Source organism: Geotrypetes seraphini, chromosome 11 (assembly GCF_902459505.1).
Source record: "Geotrypetes seraphini chromosome 11, aGeoSer1.1, whole genome shotgun sequence".
In the NCBI taxonomy this organism is placed as follows: domain Eukaryota; kingdom Metazoa; phylum Chordata; class Amphibia; order Gymnophiona; family Dermophiidae; genus Geotrypetes; species Geotrypetes seraphini.
The window spans coordinates 425,056-440,648 of record NC_047094.1 but is presented as its reverse complement, the minus strand read 5'-3'; the positions used below and the strand labels follow the sequence as shown (position 1 = coordinate 440,648).

General features: G+C 42.8%; 1 protein-coding gene across 1 annotated transcript in view; it reads left to right on the top strand.

The window, feature by feature from the left end:
• The first annotated feature begins 8,004 nt into the window (after positions 1–8,004).
• LOC117369363 (heparan sulfate glucosamine 3-O-sulfotransferase 2-like) overlaps positions 8,005–15,593 on the top strand; it is a 174,830-nt gene continuing 167,241 nt past the window's right edge. The window contains exon 1 of the mRNA XM_033963835.1: positions 8,005–8,891. Within this exon, the coding sequence (XP_033819726.1) occupies positions 8,005–8,891 (887 nt within the window). The remainder of the gene's footprint in view (positions 8,892–15,593) is intronic.

The window sequence follows — 15,593 nt, the reverse complement described above, 5'->3', positions numbered from 1 at the left end:
TGCTAGGGTCCACCTCAGGAGTCAGGACCCATTGTAGACACTTCGCTGAAATCTCCTGCTCAGTGTGCGACTGCAGCAACAAAGTCCAACAGGATTTTAGAAATTATTAGGAAAGGGATGGTAAATAATGCAGAGAATACCATAATGCCTCTGTATTGGTACATCCTCACCTTTCATACTGCACACAGTTCTGGTTGCCTTATCTCAAAAAAGATATATTGGAATTAGAAAAGGTTCAAAAAGATAGAGGGGATGAAACTCCTCTTATAAAAGGTTGGGCTCATCAGCTTGGAAAAGAGATAGCTGAGAGGGATTATGATTGAGGTCTACAAATTCCTGAGGGTTATAGAACAGGAAAGAATGAATCAATTTATCACCCTTTGAACAAGTATAAAACCCAGTGTACACTGAATGAAATTACAATGGAAATACTTAAAAAAAAAAAAAGAGGAATTTATTTTTTACAAAGAATGGTTAAGCTCTGGAACTCATTGGCAGGGGATGTGATTATAGTGGTTAGCATAGTTGGGTTTAAGAAAGATTTGGACAAGTTCCTGGAAGAAAATTCCATAATCTGTTATTGAGACAGACATAGGGGAAGCCACTGCTTGCCATGGATCGGTAGCACAGACTGTTGCTACTCTTTGCCAGGTACTGGTGACCTGGACTGGCTACTATGAGGACGGGTTACTGGCTAGATGGACCTCTTATTCTCTAGGCATCTCACTGTCCCTTCCACTCTTCTGATGTCAGAGGAGGGGCGGGTCCGCGGTGCAGGAAGCAGCGCCGTAGCAGCTCAGGGATCGCTGACATCGCGATCCCGCTGTGGGCTGCTTCATAGGTAGTGTAGGGAGGCCAGTGGGGCGAGCGGTCCTTCAGGATGGGGCGGGCAGGCAGGCCTTCAAGGGGGAGGGGGGGTGACAGACAGGCAGGTAGGCCTTCAAGGGGGGGGACAGGCAGGCCTTCAAAGGGGAGACAGGCAGGCAGGCCTTCAGAGGGGGGACAGGTCTTCAAGGGGGGGCAGGCCTTCAGGGGGTGCAGGCCTTCAAGGGGATCAGGCAGGCAGGCAGGCCTTCAAGGGGGGGGGTGCAGGCCTTCAAGGGGGGGGTTCAGGCCTTCAGGGGGGTGCAGGCCTTCATGGGGAGAGTGCAGGCCTTCAGGGGTGGGATGCAGACCTTTAAGGGGGGGACAGGCCTTCAAGGAGGGGGGCCCTGGTGTAGAAATACACGGAGGGAATAGGGGGGGTTCAAAGAGACACGCATATGCCAGACTTTGGGTGGGAAGAAATAATACGTCTGAAAATAGAGAAGAGGGAGAGAGATGATGGACCATGGTTTTTAGAGAGGGAAGGAACAGAAAGGGAGAGAAGTTGGACACAAGGGATGGTGTGGAGGGGGGGATAGAGATACTGGATAGGAGGGTAGTTGGGAAAAGAAAGGGAGAGATGGTGGACCCTGGGGTGGTGGGGAAGGAGGGAGAGATGCTGGATGAAAGGTAGTTAAGAAAAGATGGATCTGTGGAGGGAGACGAAAAAAGGATAGATACCAGACCTCCTGGGGAGGGAAGGGAAACGGGGAGGACAGAGATGGCAGATGGATGGTTAGCATGCAGAAAGAAGGAAGAAGGAGACCCTGGCAAGCAAGTTATCAGAAGACAACCAGAGCCTTGGACCAACAAGATTTGAAAAATAACCAGACAACAAAAGGTAGAAAAACTAATTTTATTTTCTGTTTTGTGATTACAATATGTCAGATTTGAAATGTGTATCCTGCCAGAGCTGGTGTTAGACCGCAAACGTGAGCTAGGATTTAACAGAGAGGAAAAGTCCTTTTTGTTTCTTTATTTTATTTATACCACAGCGCCAGTGTGGTTAGTAGAAGCCAAAGGGGGGTGAAAAAGCTATAAAATAAACCCACCAGGATGTTTGAAAAAACAAACAAACACCCAATTGGGCAGGAAAGTTGAATCGAAAAACCAATTCAATAGGCTGAATCGAATCAAAAATTTTTTTTTTTTCTTGAATCGGGCAGCACTAGTTTGCGCTACTGTCTTAGACTTTAGAGATGGCATCCTTAATACTTTATAATGCAAGTGAAATGAGGATTTGGTCAGACTTTTGAAAGGTCTGCAGAAGAAAAATATTGTATAGGCCGAGGACATGAGACAGCAGGAAACGGGAACTTTTCTTCCTTCTATTTTTGTGAATGGCAAGGCTGAGGATGTCAGAGAGTTCAGTTAAAATATGTGCTTTATAAGAAAATATAATAATGTGTTTTATAAAGTTTATAAGCATTGCTGGCCTACCCGGTGAGGTGTTCCTAATGGTAGTGGTGGTGGCGGCAGCGTGTCAATGTGTTGAGAGGAAGAGGTGGTCTGGGAAATTCTGTTGAGCAAACACCGGGCCCATTTCAACCCTCCAGTTAGTCCACTCCACTCAACTGGTTCACACACTGAGTGGATCTTTGGGTGTTGTGCCTGGGTAGTTGTTTTGGGATCTCTTCCAGTGGTTTGTCAGTATCTCCTTGTGGTCCAAGGAAGGAAACTTTGTTAACCTTAGCATTGACCTTCAGAATATGTTTGCAACAGCGCTGCTTGTGTGGCATTAGGCTATGTAGTGATCGAAAGAAAAAAACAGACCTTTGCACATTTTTGCACTATATGGTGGGAGTATGAGGAGATTCACATTTCCTGCACAGCTAAATCCTTGTGAAGTTACCTTGTTCTTTCTGTATTTGACATCTAGCAAGGTCTCTGTTTGGAAGGAAAGATCTAAGCTTAAAAATGAAGTGGCCAGAAATTATGGTAAAAGCAGATAGCATTGCTGATTTTAAGAAAGGTTTGGACAAATTCCTGGAGGCAAAGTCCATAGTCTGTTATTAAGACATGGGGGAAGTGTCTGCTTGCCCTGGATCGGTAGCATGGAATGTTGCTACTCTTTGGGTTTTGACCAGGTATTAGTGTCCTGGATTGGCTACCATGAGAATGGGCTACTGGGCATGATGGACCATTGGTCTGACCCAGTTAGGCTATTCTTATGTTATGTTCTCATCTGTAGGGGCCTTTGTTTTCACTTATTATTTTAATGTATTTTTTTTCTGGGAACTTATCAGTGTTTTTTTAGAATTGGAACAAAAATGGAAGATAATTAATGTGTGTGGAATGGAGGGGGGGGGTTACTAATTTCTTCAGCTAAATAATTAAATCCACTTCAACCAGACATAGGAGAACTCACGCACCATTCACACACCCTCCAACCAAAATCGACAAAAGAAAAAAAACTGTTTGACAACCTCCTAACACTCGACCCCCAACTCTACAACCTATTAATCTCGACCACAAACTACAAAACCTTCAAAAAAGAAATAAAAACCCTTCTATTCAAAAAAACACATAAAACCGAACTAACACAATCAGAACTGCCCAAGCATCACCTGCAACTACTCCATATGTACTTCTGATGTCATGACAATTCAGACATAATTTATGTTATATTTGGATTAATGGTTACATATATGAGGTTCAATAAAAGAAAATTTTCGGTGCCTGTTTCTATTATGACCATTTATTTTTCATGGTTATTACAAAAATATTTTTTTACATGGGGGGGTGTCAAAAAATGATAGGCCCCGGGTGCCACATACCCTAGGTACGCCACTGATTCCATTCCCCCTTTGCCTGTATATTTTTGTATTGTAAACTATGGGGCTCATTTTCAAAAAAGAGATCAGAACTGAAGGCATGGAAAACATCTTCATTCCAGATAGGAACTTAGTACTGGTTGACAAGTCAATGAAACCGTCTGCACAATGTGTGGCAGCGGCGAAAAGGGTGAACAGAATGCTAGGAATGATCAAGAAGGGGATCATGAACAGATCAGAGAAGGTTAGCATGCCGCTGTATCGGGCCATGGTACACCCTCACCTGGAATACTTTATCCAGCACTGGTCAGTGTATATGAAGAAAGACACAGTACTACTCGAAAGGGTCCAGAGAAGAGCAACTAAAATGGTTAAGGGGTTGGAGGAGTTGCCGTACAGTGAGAGATTAGAGAAACTGGGCCTCTTCTCCCTTGGAGGAGACTGAGAGGGGACATGATTGAAAAATTCAAGATAATGAAGGGAATAGACTTAGTAGATAAAGACAGGTTGTTCACCCTCTCCAAGGTAGAGAGAACGAGAGGGCATGCTCTACAGCAGGGGTCTCAAAGTCCCTCCTTGAGGGCCGCAATCCAGTCAGGTTTTCAGAATTTCCCCAATGAATATGCATGAGATCTATTTGCATGCACTGCTTTCAATGCATATTCATTGGGGAAGTCCTGAAAACCTGACTGGATTGCGTCCCTCAAGGAGGGACTTTGAGATCCCTGCTCTACAGTTAAAAGGGGATAGATTCTGTACAAATGTAAGGAAGTTCTTCTTAACCCAGAGAGTTGTAGAGAACTGGAATGCTCTTCCAGAGTCTGTTATAAGGGAAAACACCCTCCAGGGATTCAAGACAAGGTTGGACAAGTTCCTGCTGAACCAGAACTAACACAGGTAGGGCTGGTCTCAGTTAGGGCAATGGACCACTGGTCTGACCCAGCAGCAACAATTCTTATGTTCTTAGAGCTCATGGTGCTTGACAAAGACTCAAAAGAAGGAACCCCATGCTGGTGGTTCCTGATCCTGTGACCTGCAAGCTATGCTATACCTGAGCTGCTACCTTTTGGGAGACTGAGTACTGAAGAGAGTTGCCAGAGCCAAACTACAGGTGTTCCAGTGCTGGTCCTCCTCCAAAACACCTGCAGAGTTCCTGCCGCCTGAGAGGCAACTCTCCTACATTAACCATGTTGAATAGTGTCTCTGTGTTCCTGCATTGTGCCAGAGCTCAAGCTGATCAAGGAAGACCTTCCCTGCATGTACAGGTTATATTAGCTTATCTGTGTAATAGTGGGAACTAGTCAGGAGGACAATTATTAGCCCGTAGAGAAACCATGTGTTTGCTTGCCAAGTAATCCATACAGTAGTGAGTAATTGTGTCCCTTATGCATTCTAGCTTGTCTAAGCATTAAGAGTCTTGTACTTAATTGCACTTTCTGATCATTATTATTTGCCTCGTGCAATATAAATAATTTTTCTATTTTGCTAACACCAAGTCTGGTCTATTTACTTGTCAATAACCCTATTGGCACAGAGGGTTTGTATCTGGATCTCTGGGACTACAGATAAATATAAAGAAATTTTATAAAGCAGAGGGCTAACATAATATAAAGTCTGTATTCCAGTGTCCTGTATTCCAAGCTCTACTTTACTTTCAGTATGCCCCAAACTAGCTCAACATGGGGTAATATAGCAAGCAATATAGACAGCAAGATTATTTTCCAAAATATCCAGCCTGGGACCATTGCTGTTCAATATATTTATTAATGATCTAGAAACGGGGACAAAGTGCGAAGTTATCAAGTTCGCGGATGACACAAAACTCTCCAGCAGGGCCAGAACTGTTGAGGAATGCAAAGAACTGCAGAGCGACCTGAACAAACTGAGTGAGTGGGCAAAAAAATGGCAGATGAGCTTCAATGTGGAGAAATGTAAGGTCTTGCACATAGAGAAGGGGAACTCCATGTACAGCTTTACGATGGGAGGGAGGGTACTCGGGGAAAGCAGCCAAGAAAAAGATCTGGGGGTATTGGTGGATAACACAATGAAGCAGGCGGCACAATGTGCAGCGGCCTCAAAAAAAGCGAACAGGATGTTGGGCATTATCAAAAAAGGTATCACTACCAGAACAAAAGAAGTTATCCTGCCACTGTATCGAGCAATGGTGCGCCCACATCTGGAATACTGCGTCCAATACTGGTCGCCATACCTCAAGAAGGACATGGCAATACTCGAGAGGGTCCAGAGGAGGGCAACGAGGATGATAAAGGGTATGGAGAACCTTTCATATGCTGAACGGTTGGACAGGCTGGGGCTCTTTACCCTGGAGAAGCGGAGACCGAGAGGGGACATGATAGAAACTTATAAAATCATGAAAGGCATAGAGAAGGTGGAGAGGGACAGATTCTTTAGACTAGCAGGGACAACTAAAACAAGAGGTCATTCAGAAAAACTGAGAGGAGACAGATTCATAACGAATGCAAGGAGGTTCTTCTTCACTCAGAGGGTGGTGGACACCTGGAACGCGCTTCCCGGAGAGGTGATAGGACAGAGTACAATTCTGGGGTTCAAAAAGGGACTGGATGATTTCCTGGAAGCAAAGGGGATAACAGGGTACAGATAGAGGTTTACCTTACAGGACATTGAGCGAATAGGGTATGGATATTTTAGGTTAGGTAGGGAACACTTTCAGGTCATGGACCTGGAGGGCCGCCGCGGGAGCGGACTGCCGGGCACGATGGACCCCTGGTCTGACCCGGCAGAGGCAACGCTTATGTTCTTATGTTCTATGCTAACTAAATTTTGGGTTTCAAACTATGGCCTCTTCATGCAAGCTCCCTCAGTCTTAGACATGGATACAGTCATAACACTGTGTTTAGTTTTCCCAATTCAGTCTTAGAATTCAGGGGCAGACTTGCCATAGTTTCTAGGGTCATAACAACCTCCATGAAAGCTATCCAAATGACTTTCTAGGTGTTTCATGAGCTCATACTACCTCTGCTGGGATCACCAGGCAGGTTACATCCCTTAATGGCTACTTCCACTCATTCTCCTCCCATCCTATCTTTTTATGAAAGTAAGACTAGCCTCTGTAAATCCCATGCCTTTTTTGAAGCCTTTTATTATTTGCTCATCCTGAATGAGCATTCTAAGGATCAAATATCTCTTCTTGGAAAACAATATATTCTGATGTTTATATCATAATTCATAGTTCTAAAGTTTCATTTCCATTGAAAAAAATTTTATTTGTGCATTATGAATATCATATCCCTCCATCGGTCCTGTTTTGTTTTTTTAAAGGGAGGGGGCAGAAACTACTATTTATAGAATGGATATTCAGAAGTCTTGCAGAGCTGGACCTTTGGTTAATAGAACAGGAAGCTGAGTAGTAGAGAATGTGGCTTCCATGGGGAACATGTTTGTAGGTGGAGATTAGAAACTAGGTGGAAAAATCTAGTTCAGGGAAACGTTAATGGATGTGAAAACTTTTTGCTAGTGGAAGCTTTGTTGCTGAGAAAAGACTGCTTAGAAGATACAGATGTGGCTTATTAGACTTGCATTTCCACTAAATATTCATTATCCTAGAGTGCTTAGAAATTGTAGGGGGACCTACTAAGCTTTTTAGTTCTCTCTGTATCTGAATCAAACACCTTGATGACAAGCCAAGTTCGTGTCTCTACATCTTTAGATAATTCTTATCGAAGAATTATTGCATGCAAAGAATTCAGATCCCAAATGAAAGCCATTTGGTAGTAAATAGAATGGGAAGGAAGAAAGGCCACAGAGGAAACTTCTGTTAATCAGTCCCTTTCCACAGCTTAAAGAAGTTGGGTTTGGAATTAATTGCCACCGAAGCATTAAAGCCCTGACCAATAACTGGACATGGAGGTTAGAGATATTGAATAATTATTGAGGATGGGCACTGAATTGGGGCGGGGTAATAGGCGGCGACACGGCTGGGGGCAGACTCGCTGCATCTGAATGGGTTTGAGCTACACAAAGTTCCAGACCAGGAGCTTCTCTGCTCAGAAAACTCTGCCTGCAACAGGCGAGGAGGCGAGAGCTGTCCGAGTCGCGCAATTTCTCTCTGGCACGATAAATACGAATGAAGCAGCCCTTGAAGAAGGGGCTGCGGCCGGCTGCACAGCCTGAGCAATGAGGAAGCGTCGGCTCCTGCTCTGGTACCATGGGCAGAAAGTGGCTGCAATGCGAGGCTGAGAGCCAGAGGCCCCGGAGCCGCTCCTAATTCGCTGCAGGATTTGGACACCGCGGGGCTGCCGGCTCTTTCTTGCGGCAGTTCCATGCACGATCTCAGCTGAAATCATGTCTCTTGGTTTAGTGCTGGGGAGGAGCCCGGCTGTCCGCGATGGCCCCATGGTGGCCTGGCCGTGCCTTGCTCTCGGCTAAGGCTCCCCGGAAACTTGTGTTCCTCTTTGCCCTGTCCCTCTGCCTTACCTACCTTTTCTACAGCCTGCTAAGCTGTTACACCTCGCTGCATTTCCCATTGCAGGAAAGCAGCGTCTACCTGCCACAGGGACAAGGGCCCTCCTCCGCCACGGGGGACAGTCCCCTGGGCAGGATCAGCACCTCGGACAGCAGCCGAAGCCAAAGCCATAGCGAGCAACCCACCATGAGCGCGTTCAGCACCATGGACAGCGCAGCGACCTGGGGACGTCCGGAGCCCAAGGGCCGCCAAGAGGCAGGTAGCATCGGCACCGAGACTCCACACAGCTTCAAAGTCACCAACAGCACTGTAGACGGGATCCTTTCTACCCAGATGACTCTGCCCAGTGCTTCAATCAGAGCTGTCCTATCCAGCACAAACCCAGTTATGGTCAGCGCTGCGGATATTACCCCCGTCATAAAAGTTTGGTCGGCTTCTAGCCCTGCAGCACCTTCTGCCGATCATGTGGCTGCCTCTTCCGTGGATTCCTCTGTGGACAGTGAGGAAGAGGGTTGGGATCAAAGTCCTTTGGCTGCTACTGAGCTGATCCCAGAACTGCCAACGGGATTCTTGGAGACAGATCGCCAAGAATCCAACACAATTGACCACAGATCAAATCTGCAACTGAATGTCAGCAGCACCCCAGAATATGGGGAAAAGAATTTACCCCAGGCTATCATTATAGGGGTGAAGAAAGGGGGCACTAGGGCACTGCTGGAAGCCCTCCGGGTGCATCCTGATGTAAGAGCAGTAGGGATCGAGCCTCACTTCTTTGATAGGAACTATGAGAAAGGGCTGGAGTGGTACAGGTGAGTGGTGGAAACAGAAATGCATTAATTCATATGAACCATACCCTGCGTAAATCAGCTCAGTCTGAAGAAAATAAGAATTATATTCTCTATGATTTCAGGAAAACTGAATTATTTTTGTTCCCTTTAATCTCTGGAAAGCGATGAACTAAGGTGGCTAATATGGTTTCATTGTTGTACATCTGATATACATATACTGTACATTATCTATTTATAAATATTAATTTTAGGATGCAGTTCTCAGTCTGATTTATCTGACAAAAAGTATACTGTATATGCATAATCCCAACACAGTTCAACAGGTTACTGAACTTGCTAGGATTAGTGAAAATAAACTATAAATGTTGGGTTTCAATGCACTATTAACTTCTGAAATATCATAATCTCGATATAAGCTTTATACAGTAGAGGTAATGCTTTTAAAAGACTCATCTTTAATATAGGGATGTGACAGTAATTTTGCTTGTCACTGTATTGCCAATAACGTTGTGTCCTCTGTATTATAATTTTTGGAAGTTGAATACATGTGCAGTCTGCTACTTTCTGGTTCAATTCAGCCTTTGTATATTTGCAGGTGGAAAGTTTTGCCAATGTCTGGCTTATTTACTTTCATGGTGATTGGATTTTTATAGTTTCCTTGTAGGATATCATTTTTGAGTATTTGATAGTTACTTTATTTGATTGAAAAGCCCTAACTTTATTTGTTATTAAAAATTTGCTTGCAGATTTCCATAGTCTGATTTATTATGTTATGCTATATTATTATTTAATTTTGTTTTATTGTAATGTATGTTTTTTTTATTTTATTGTGATAATTATGTACAGGGTTCCATTGACTAAATTCTATTCATTATTTAGGCACTATTTAATTCCTATTATATGTTTTTCCTCAATTTGAACACAATGTGATGTGGTGAATAAAAAAAAAATATTTGTACATTAATTACTGCTATTAACAATAATGGTCCTACACTAAAACACTGTATGAACATCTTCTTGATGAGAATCGTATAAAGTATGAAGATGATTTTAGAAAAGGCCATGCAAGTTAATATGTCAGCAAAGTGCTTACTTTCAGCCTATTTGATAGAGGTGTCTCTGTTTTTATAGAAAATGCCGCACAAACCCTACAATATTGAGCTTCAGCTTGATGGCATAGACATGACGCCCGTTTGAGCGCATTAATTTTACCAAATATGCAACCAAATGAGGACCACATGGGCTCCTGCCCTAACTCCCCTCTTAGCACCCCTGCTGTGAAAGTAAAGCCCAGCTTACTCTTAGATATAGTGTAATTTTATTTGGGCTCTTTTAAAGGAGGAAGTTAAGGCTGGTCATTTTATCATTAACTTTACGCAATGACATCTACTTACCAATAACCTGGGTTAACAGGAAAATAACACATCTTTTGCTCTTAACTTCAGACCCCTTTTATTAAGCTGAGCTAGAAGTTTTTAGCATGAACCAGTGCAGTAAATGCTTCAATGCTGATAGAAACATCTAGTGCAGCTTGATAAAAAAGGTGGGCGGAGGGGGGAGGGAAGTATTTGTATTCTGTTTTTTCATAAAGACCACCTGGTCTCTGTAGAAAAAATACAATAAATAAAGGTCGACTAACCCATCTTAATGGAAGCTCCTGTTGATAATGTCCTCCTTTAGACATTTAGAACAGCAGTTTAGGCATGGAAATGGTTTGTAAAATGTCCCTCTACAAGTACATAAGTCGCTTGGTTTTGATCACATCTTCCTGAAGATTTGTAAACATTTATTCTGAACTTCTTACAGTTTAACACAATATAGAAATTAAAGAAATCACACAACCTACTTTCAATGCATGTTTATAAAAAGCATCATGGGGCAATTTGATAAGCTTTTTTTCTGTAAAAGAGCATTTCAAATGCAGAAAGGGGTGCTGATAAAATTAGTCAGGGATGTACAAACTTAAAAGTCTCAACATTTTATGCAAACCATATGCTTCTATGCAATATCTAGATAGGTGTGACCAGGAGCAGGTGATGGGAGGAGCTAGAGTAGAGTTGACATACTACACTTGGGAGTGCTGGTCGACAGGTCAATGAAGCCATCCATGCAATGTGCGGTGGCGGCAGCGGCAAGAAGGGTGAATAGGATGCTAGGAATAATTAAAAGGGGATCACAAACAGATTGGAGAAGGTTATCATGCCGCTGTACCGGGCCATGGTACGCTCTCACCTGGAATACTGTGTCCAGCACTGGTCGCCATATATGAAGAAGGACACGGTACTACTCTAAAGGGTCCAGAGAAGAGCAACTAAAATGGTTAAGGGGATGGAGGAGTTGTCGTACAGCAAGAGATTAGAGAAACTGGGCCTCTTCTCCCTTGAAAAGAGGAGACTGAGAGGGGACATGATCGAAACAGGGAAGGGGTAAAACACAGACCTGATGGACCTTGCAGATCTAAACCCGCAAATCCTTAAAAATCTGAGGTTCCTGCCACTTGTGGTTAGTTTCTGGCTCTGACAGACCTCGATGACAATTTAGCGCTGACGGATCTGTCTCAGCATAGGGAGGGAAAAGTATTAGGATCTGTCAGCGCTAAAATGTCACCGAAGTCTGTCAGAGCCAGAGACTAAAAGTGGCGCGGCTACTTTGCTGGCAATAATTGAATGTTTATAGAGCCCAGACAGTTGGGCCTGGTTCCCCCCCCCCCCCTTTTGCAGGAGAGATTTTCTGCAAAACTTCATTAAGGGGAATGGTTTTAGTCTCTGGCTCTGACAGACCTCGGTGACATTTTAGCACTGACGGATCCTAATACTTTTCCCTCCCTATGTTGAGACGGATCCGTCAGAGCTAAATTGTCATCGAGGTCTGTCAGAGCCAGAAACTAACTACAAGTGGCACGGACCTCAGCTTTTTAAGGACGTGCAGGTTTAGATCCGCAAGGTCCGTCAGGTCCGCGTTTTACTCCTTCCCATCGAAACATTCAAGCTACTGAAGGGAGTAGACTTAGTAGATAAAGACAGGTTGTTCACCCTCTCCAAGGTACAGAGAACGAGAGGGCACTCTCTGAAGTTAAAAGGGGATAGATTCCGTACAAATGTAAGGAAGTTCTTCTTAACCCAGCGAGTGGTAGAAAACTGGAACGCTCTTCCAGAGGCTGTTATAGGGGAAAACACCATCCAGGGATTCAAGACAAAGTTAGACAAGTTCCTGCTGAACTGGAACGTACACAGGTAGGACTGGTCTCAGTTAGGGCTCTGGTCTTTGACCTAGGGGCTGCCGCGTGAGCGGACTGCTGGGCACGATGGATCATGGTCTGACCCAGCAGCGGTAATTCTTATGTTCTTATGTACAGATGTTCTCATCATATATTTGCTTACAGTATCTCTGCAAATTTAGGTAGAAAAGTTTTGCCTGCCTTGGAGTGAGTGTAACTTTGTGTGAGAGCTTTTGGGGAGAGTTCATAAAACACTACAAAGGTGTTTGAAGATGAAGTAGTAAGGCAAATTGGAAATAACCACAACAGATGAGCACCTCATTGTTTTGGGTTCAATCACAGGATGGCAAAAGCCTTCAATATCATTCACATCAAAATATGCGTATATCCACTTTTGGCTCTCTTCATAGCCTCCTGGTACTGTATTATATATTTAATTACTGTTGCTTGACTTTCTGTCATACTTTAGAAAATAAATAAAGACTATACAACAGTAAAGGTTTCTTTTTTTACTTATCCTTTTAATGCAGTGTCTCTAGCATGCCCCGACGGGACCCGTTTCACCCAAAAATGGCTTTCTCAAGGGTTCATGTGGGAGCTCTTTTTCAGCATCCTTATTCTTTTGGGGCTAGAGCTAATCTGTATGACAGAAAGTCAAGCAACAGTAATTAAATATATAATACAGTACCTGGAGGCTATGAAGAGAGCCAAAAGTGGATATACGCATATTTTGATGTGAATGATATTGAAGACTTTTGCCTTCCTGTGATTGAACCCAAAACAGTGAGGTTGAGTTCATAAAGTACTCACAACAATATGCACCTACATGCATTCAGACCTTAGGTGTCCTTTATATCTAGGATTTTCATACAGTGCTAGATACGGGGATAAAAATATTCAGTTACGCGGATGATATCACAATCATTATCCCCTTTGCTAGTTCCCTTTTAGAAGCAACAGAAGCACTCAGAATAATGGAACAGTAGATGGTTGAGTTTAAATTGAAGTTGAACTCTGAAAAAACAAAGTTCTTCGTTGCTTCATCATATCCATTTAATATCGATACACCCCTGATCATAGATAATCATAGCTATTCTATTCAATCAACCATTAAGATATTAGGTGTCATATTGGACCAGACTCTGACCATAAGGAATCAAGGGAGAGTGTGGGGCAGTGGTTAAAGCTACAGCCTCAGCACCCTGAGGATATGGGCTCAAACCCACGCTGCTCTTTGTGACCCTGGAAAAGTCACTTAATCCCCCCATTGCCCATAGATTGTGAGCCTGCTAGGATAGACAGGGAAAACTGCTTGAGTACCTGAATAAAGCACGTAAACCGTTCTGAGCTCCCCTGGGAGAACGGTAGAGAAAATTGAATAAATAAATAAATAAAAGTTGACTCTTTAGTCAGGAAAGGATTTTTCACCCTTTGGAAGCTTCCTTTGATGCCTCGTCATTCAGACTCTTGGTGCAGTCCATGATTCTTAGTCAACTTGATTATTGTAATGTTGTCTACCTGACAATCACACAAAGAAATATGCAGCGATTGTGTCGAGTTGAAAACGCTGCGGTCAGACTGATCTTTGGCATAAGAAATGCCTTTTTTTGGTGGAGCCGGTGGAGGCCTGAGTGAAATCCAAGCTTGGTTGCTTTTGTTACAAGGTTTTGTTCGGACTTACTCCTAAATATCTAACTGATTTCTTTTCACTTACTACTAACAAACATAAGAGATGCTCGCATTTGAGGGTTTTTGTAACATCTCCAACGTCTAATGCAGGGGTGTCCAACCTGCGGCCCCGTGAAGTATTTTGTGTGGCCCTGGTTGAGGGTGATGCAGTGTTTTCCTCTGCTGCCCCCGGGTGTTTACCGTCTTGCCGGCTCCCTCCTCTGTCTTGCTGCAGCGTTTGCACATTTGTGCGGCCCTAGAAACATTTTTTTCGGCCAATGCGGCCCAGGGAAGCCAAAAGGTTGGACACCCCTGGTCTACTGTCTTATCAGGCAACTTTATGGGGTAAAAATTTGGATCAATTAATTGTGACTTCTAGTACTTACCTAGAATTCAGGGGACATTTAAAAACATGTCTATTTGCCAAGTTCTTGGGTAACTAATTTTCTTCATTCAACTGTATATTTTCTTCTTTTGTGAACTGCATGGAGCTTCACGGCCTTGCAGCATATAAGCTGATTGTTATGTTATATGATGGACCAAGATATTTTCTCAGTATATTACAGTATTATATTACAGACTTACTTTTTACCCATCAATATGGTACCAGGTCAGGATTTCTTGAGGAAATAAACATGTATATTTTCTTAAGACCTTTTTCATCTTTCAAGACTAAAAATCTATACAATGATGAGTGATCCTACAGATAATGTTTGCTATACTTGGGAAAGAGGAAAAGAGATGTTCTCAGAGAAAAATATGTCTAGTATTTAGTCTATGTTGACCTCACAGACAAAGGTGGTATCTGTTACAGAAAGTGCCTACAGAGAAAGGAGTTAACAGGCAAGCAGGACTTTCCAATAAGGCTGTAAATGTGAGTTTTGCATCAGAACATCTAATTTAAAAAATATCAGTGTACTAATACCACGATAATTAGATCGCCTGCTTCATAAAGATGTTTAATTAATGTTCTGCAAACTTTTCACTATCTAACACGTCTTGGATTTAATTTGCTAATACTTTGTAAAATAAAGAAATATCTGGTGTTAAGAGCAAGATAAGATGGCAAGGTTTGAGTTTAAGACTTGGCTATTTTGGCAGGCCTTTGCTGTTCAATCACTATGAACTGGTGATGTCTGTGACTTTCTTGATTCCCTTTTCCCTGTCCTCACCATGCACCTCCCTCTACTGTTTGCAAGGTGTAACTTGAGACTGTATACCACTTTCATTGGTGGTTTAGTAATTTCTATAAACTAAACTAAAATAGATTGAAATCACACAGATTTTTCTTCCTCTGAAGGGGACTAGATATTACTTGAAGGATTGATATTCAAAAGTACGTATATGGTTCATGGCAGGGTTGACTGTATAAGTGGTTTCCTATTTAAAAAAATAAAAATAAAACAGACCACTTGAATGATGATCTTGGGTGTGTAAAGCACTATACAGCCGTAATTTCTGTCTAAAATGAGAATAGGATATGGAAATTCTGGGGATGGAATGATTTAGATGTCTACAAGCAGAAACCAGAAGAACAAACCTCCGTGAGGCCACAAACAGATGAAAACAGTACAGATGACCACAAGGTGCAGAACAGATCTTTATTTCTCCTTATGGCCATCTCTGCTGTGTTTGATCATTTATAAGGGGCTGTTGAAAAGTTCTCAGCCCAACCAACAAAGTTGGAGCAGTCTGCATTGAAGGCTATACACTTAGTCCAATGATTTTCCACTTTTTTCGTTCTGTATTTTTCCCAATGGAACGTAAAAAGTGGAAAATCACTGGACTAAGTGTATAGCTGTTGATGGAGACTACCCCAACTTTTGGTTGGGCTAAGA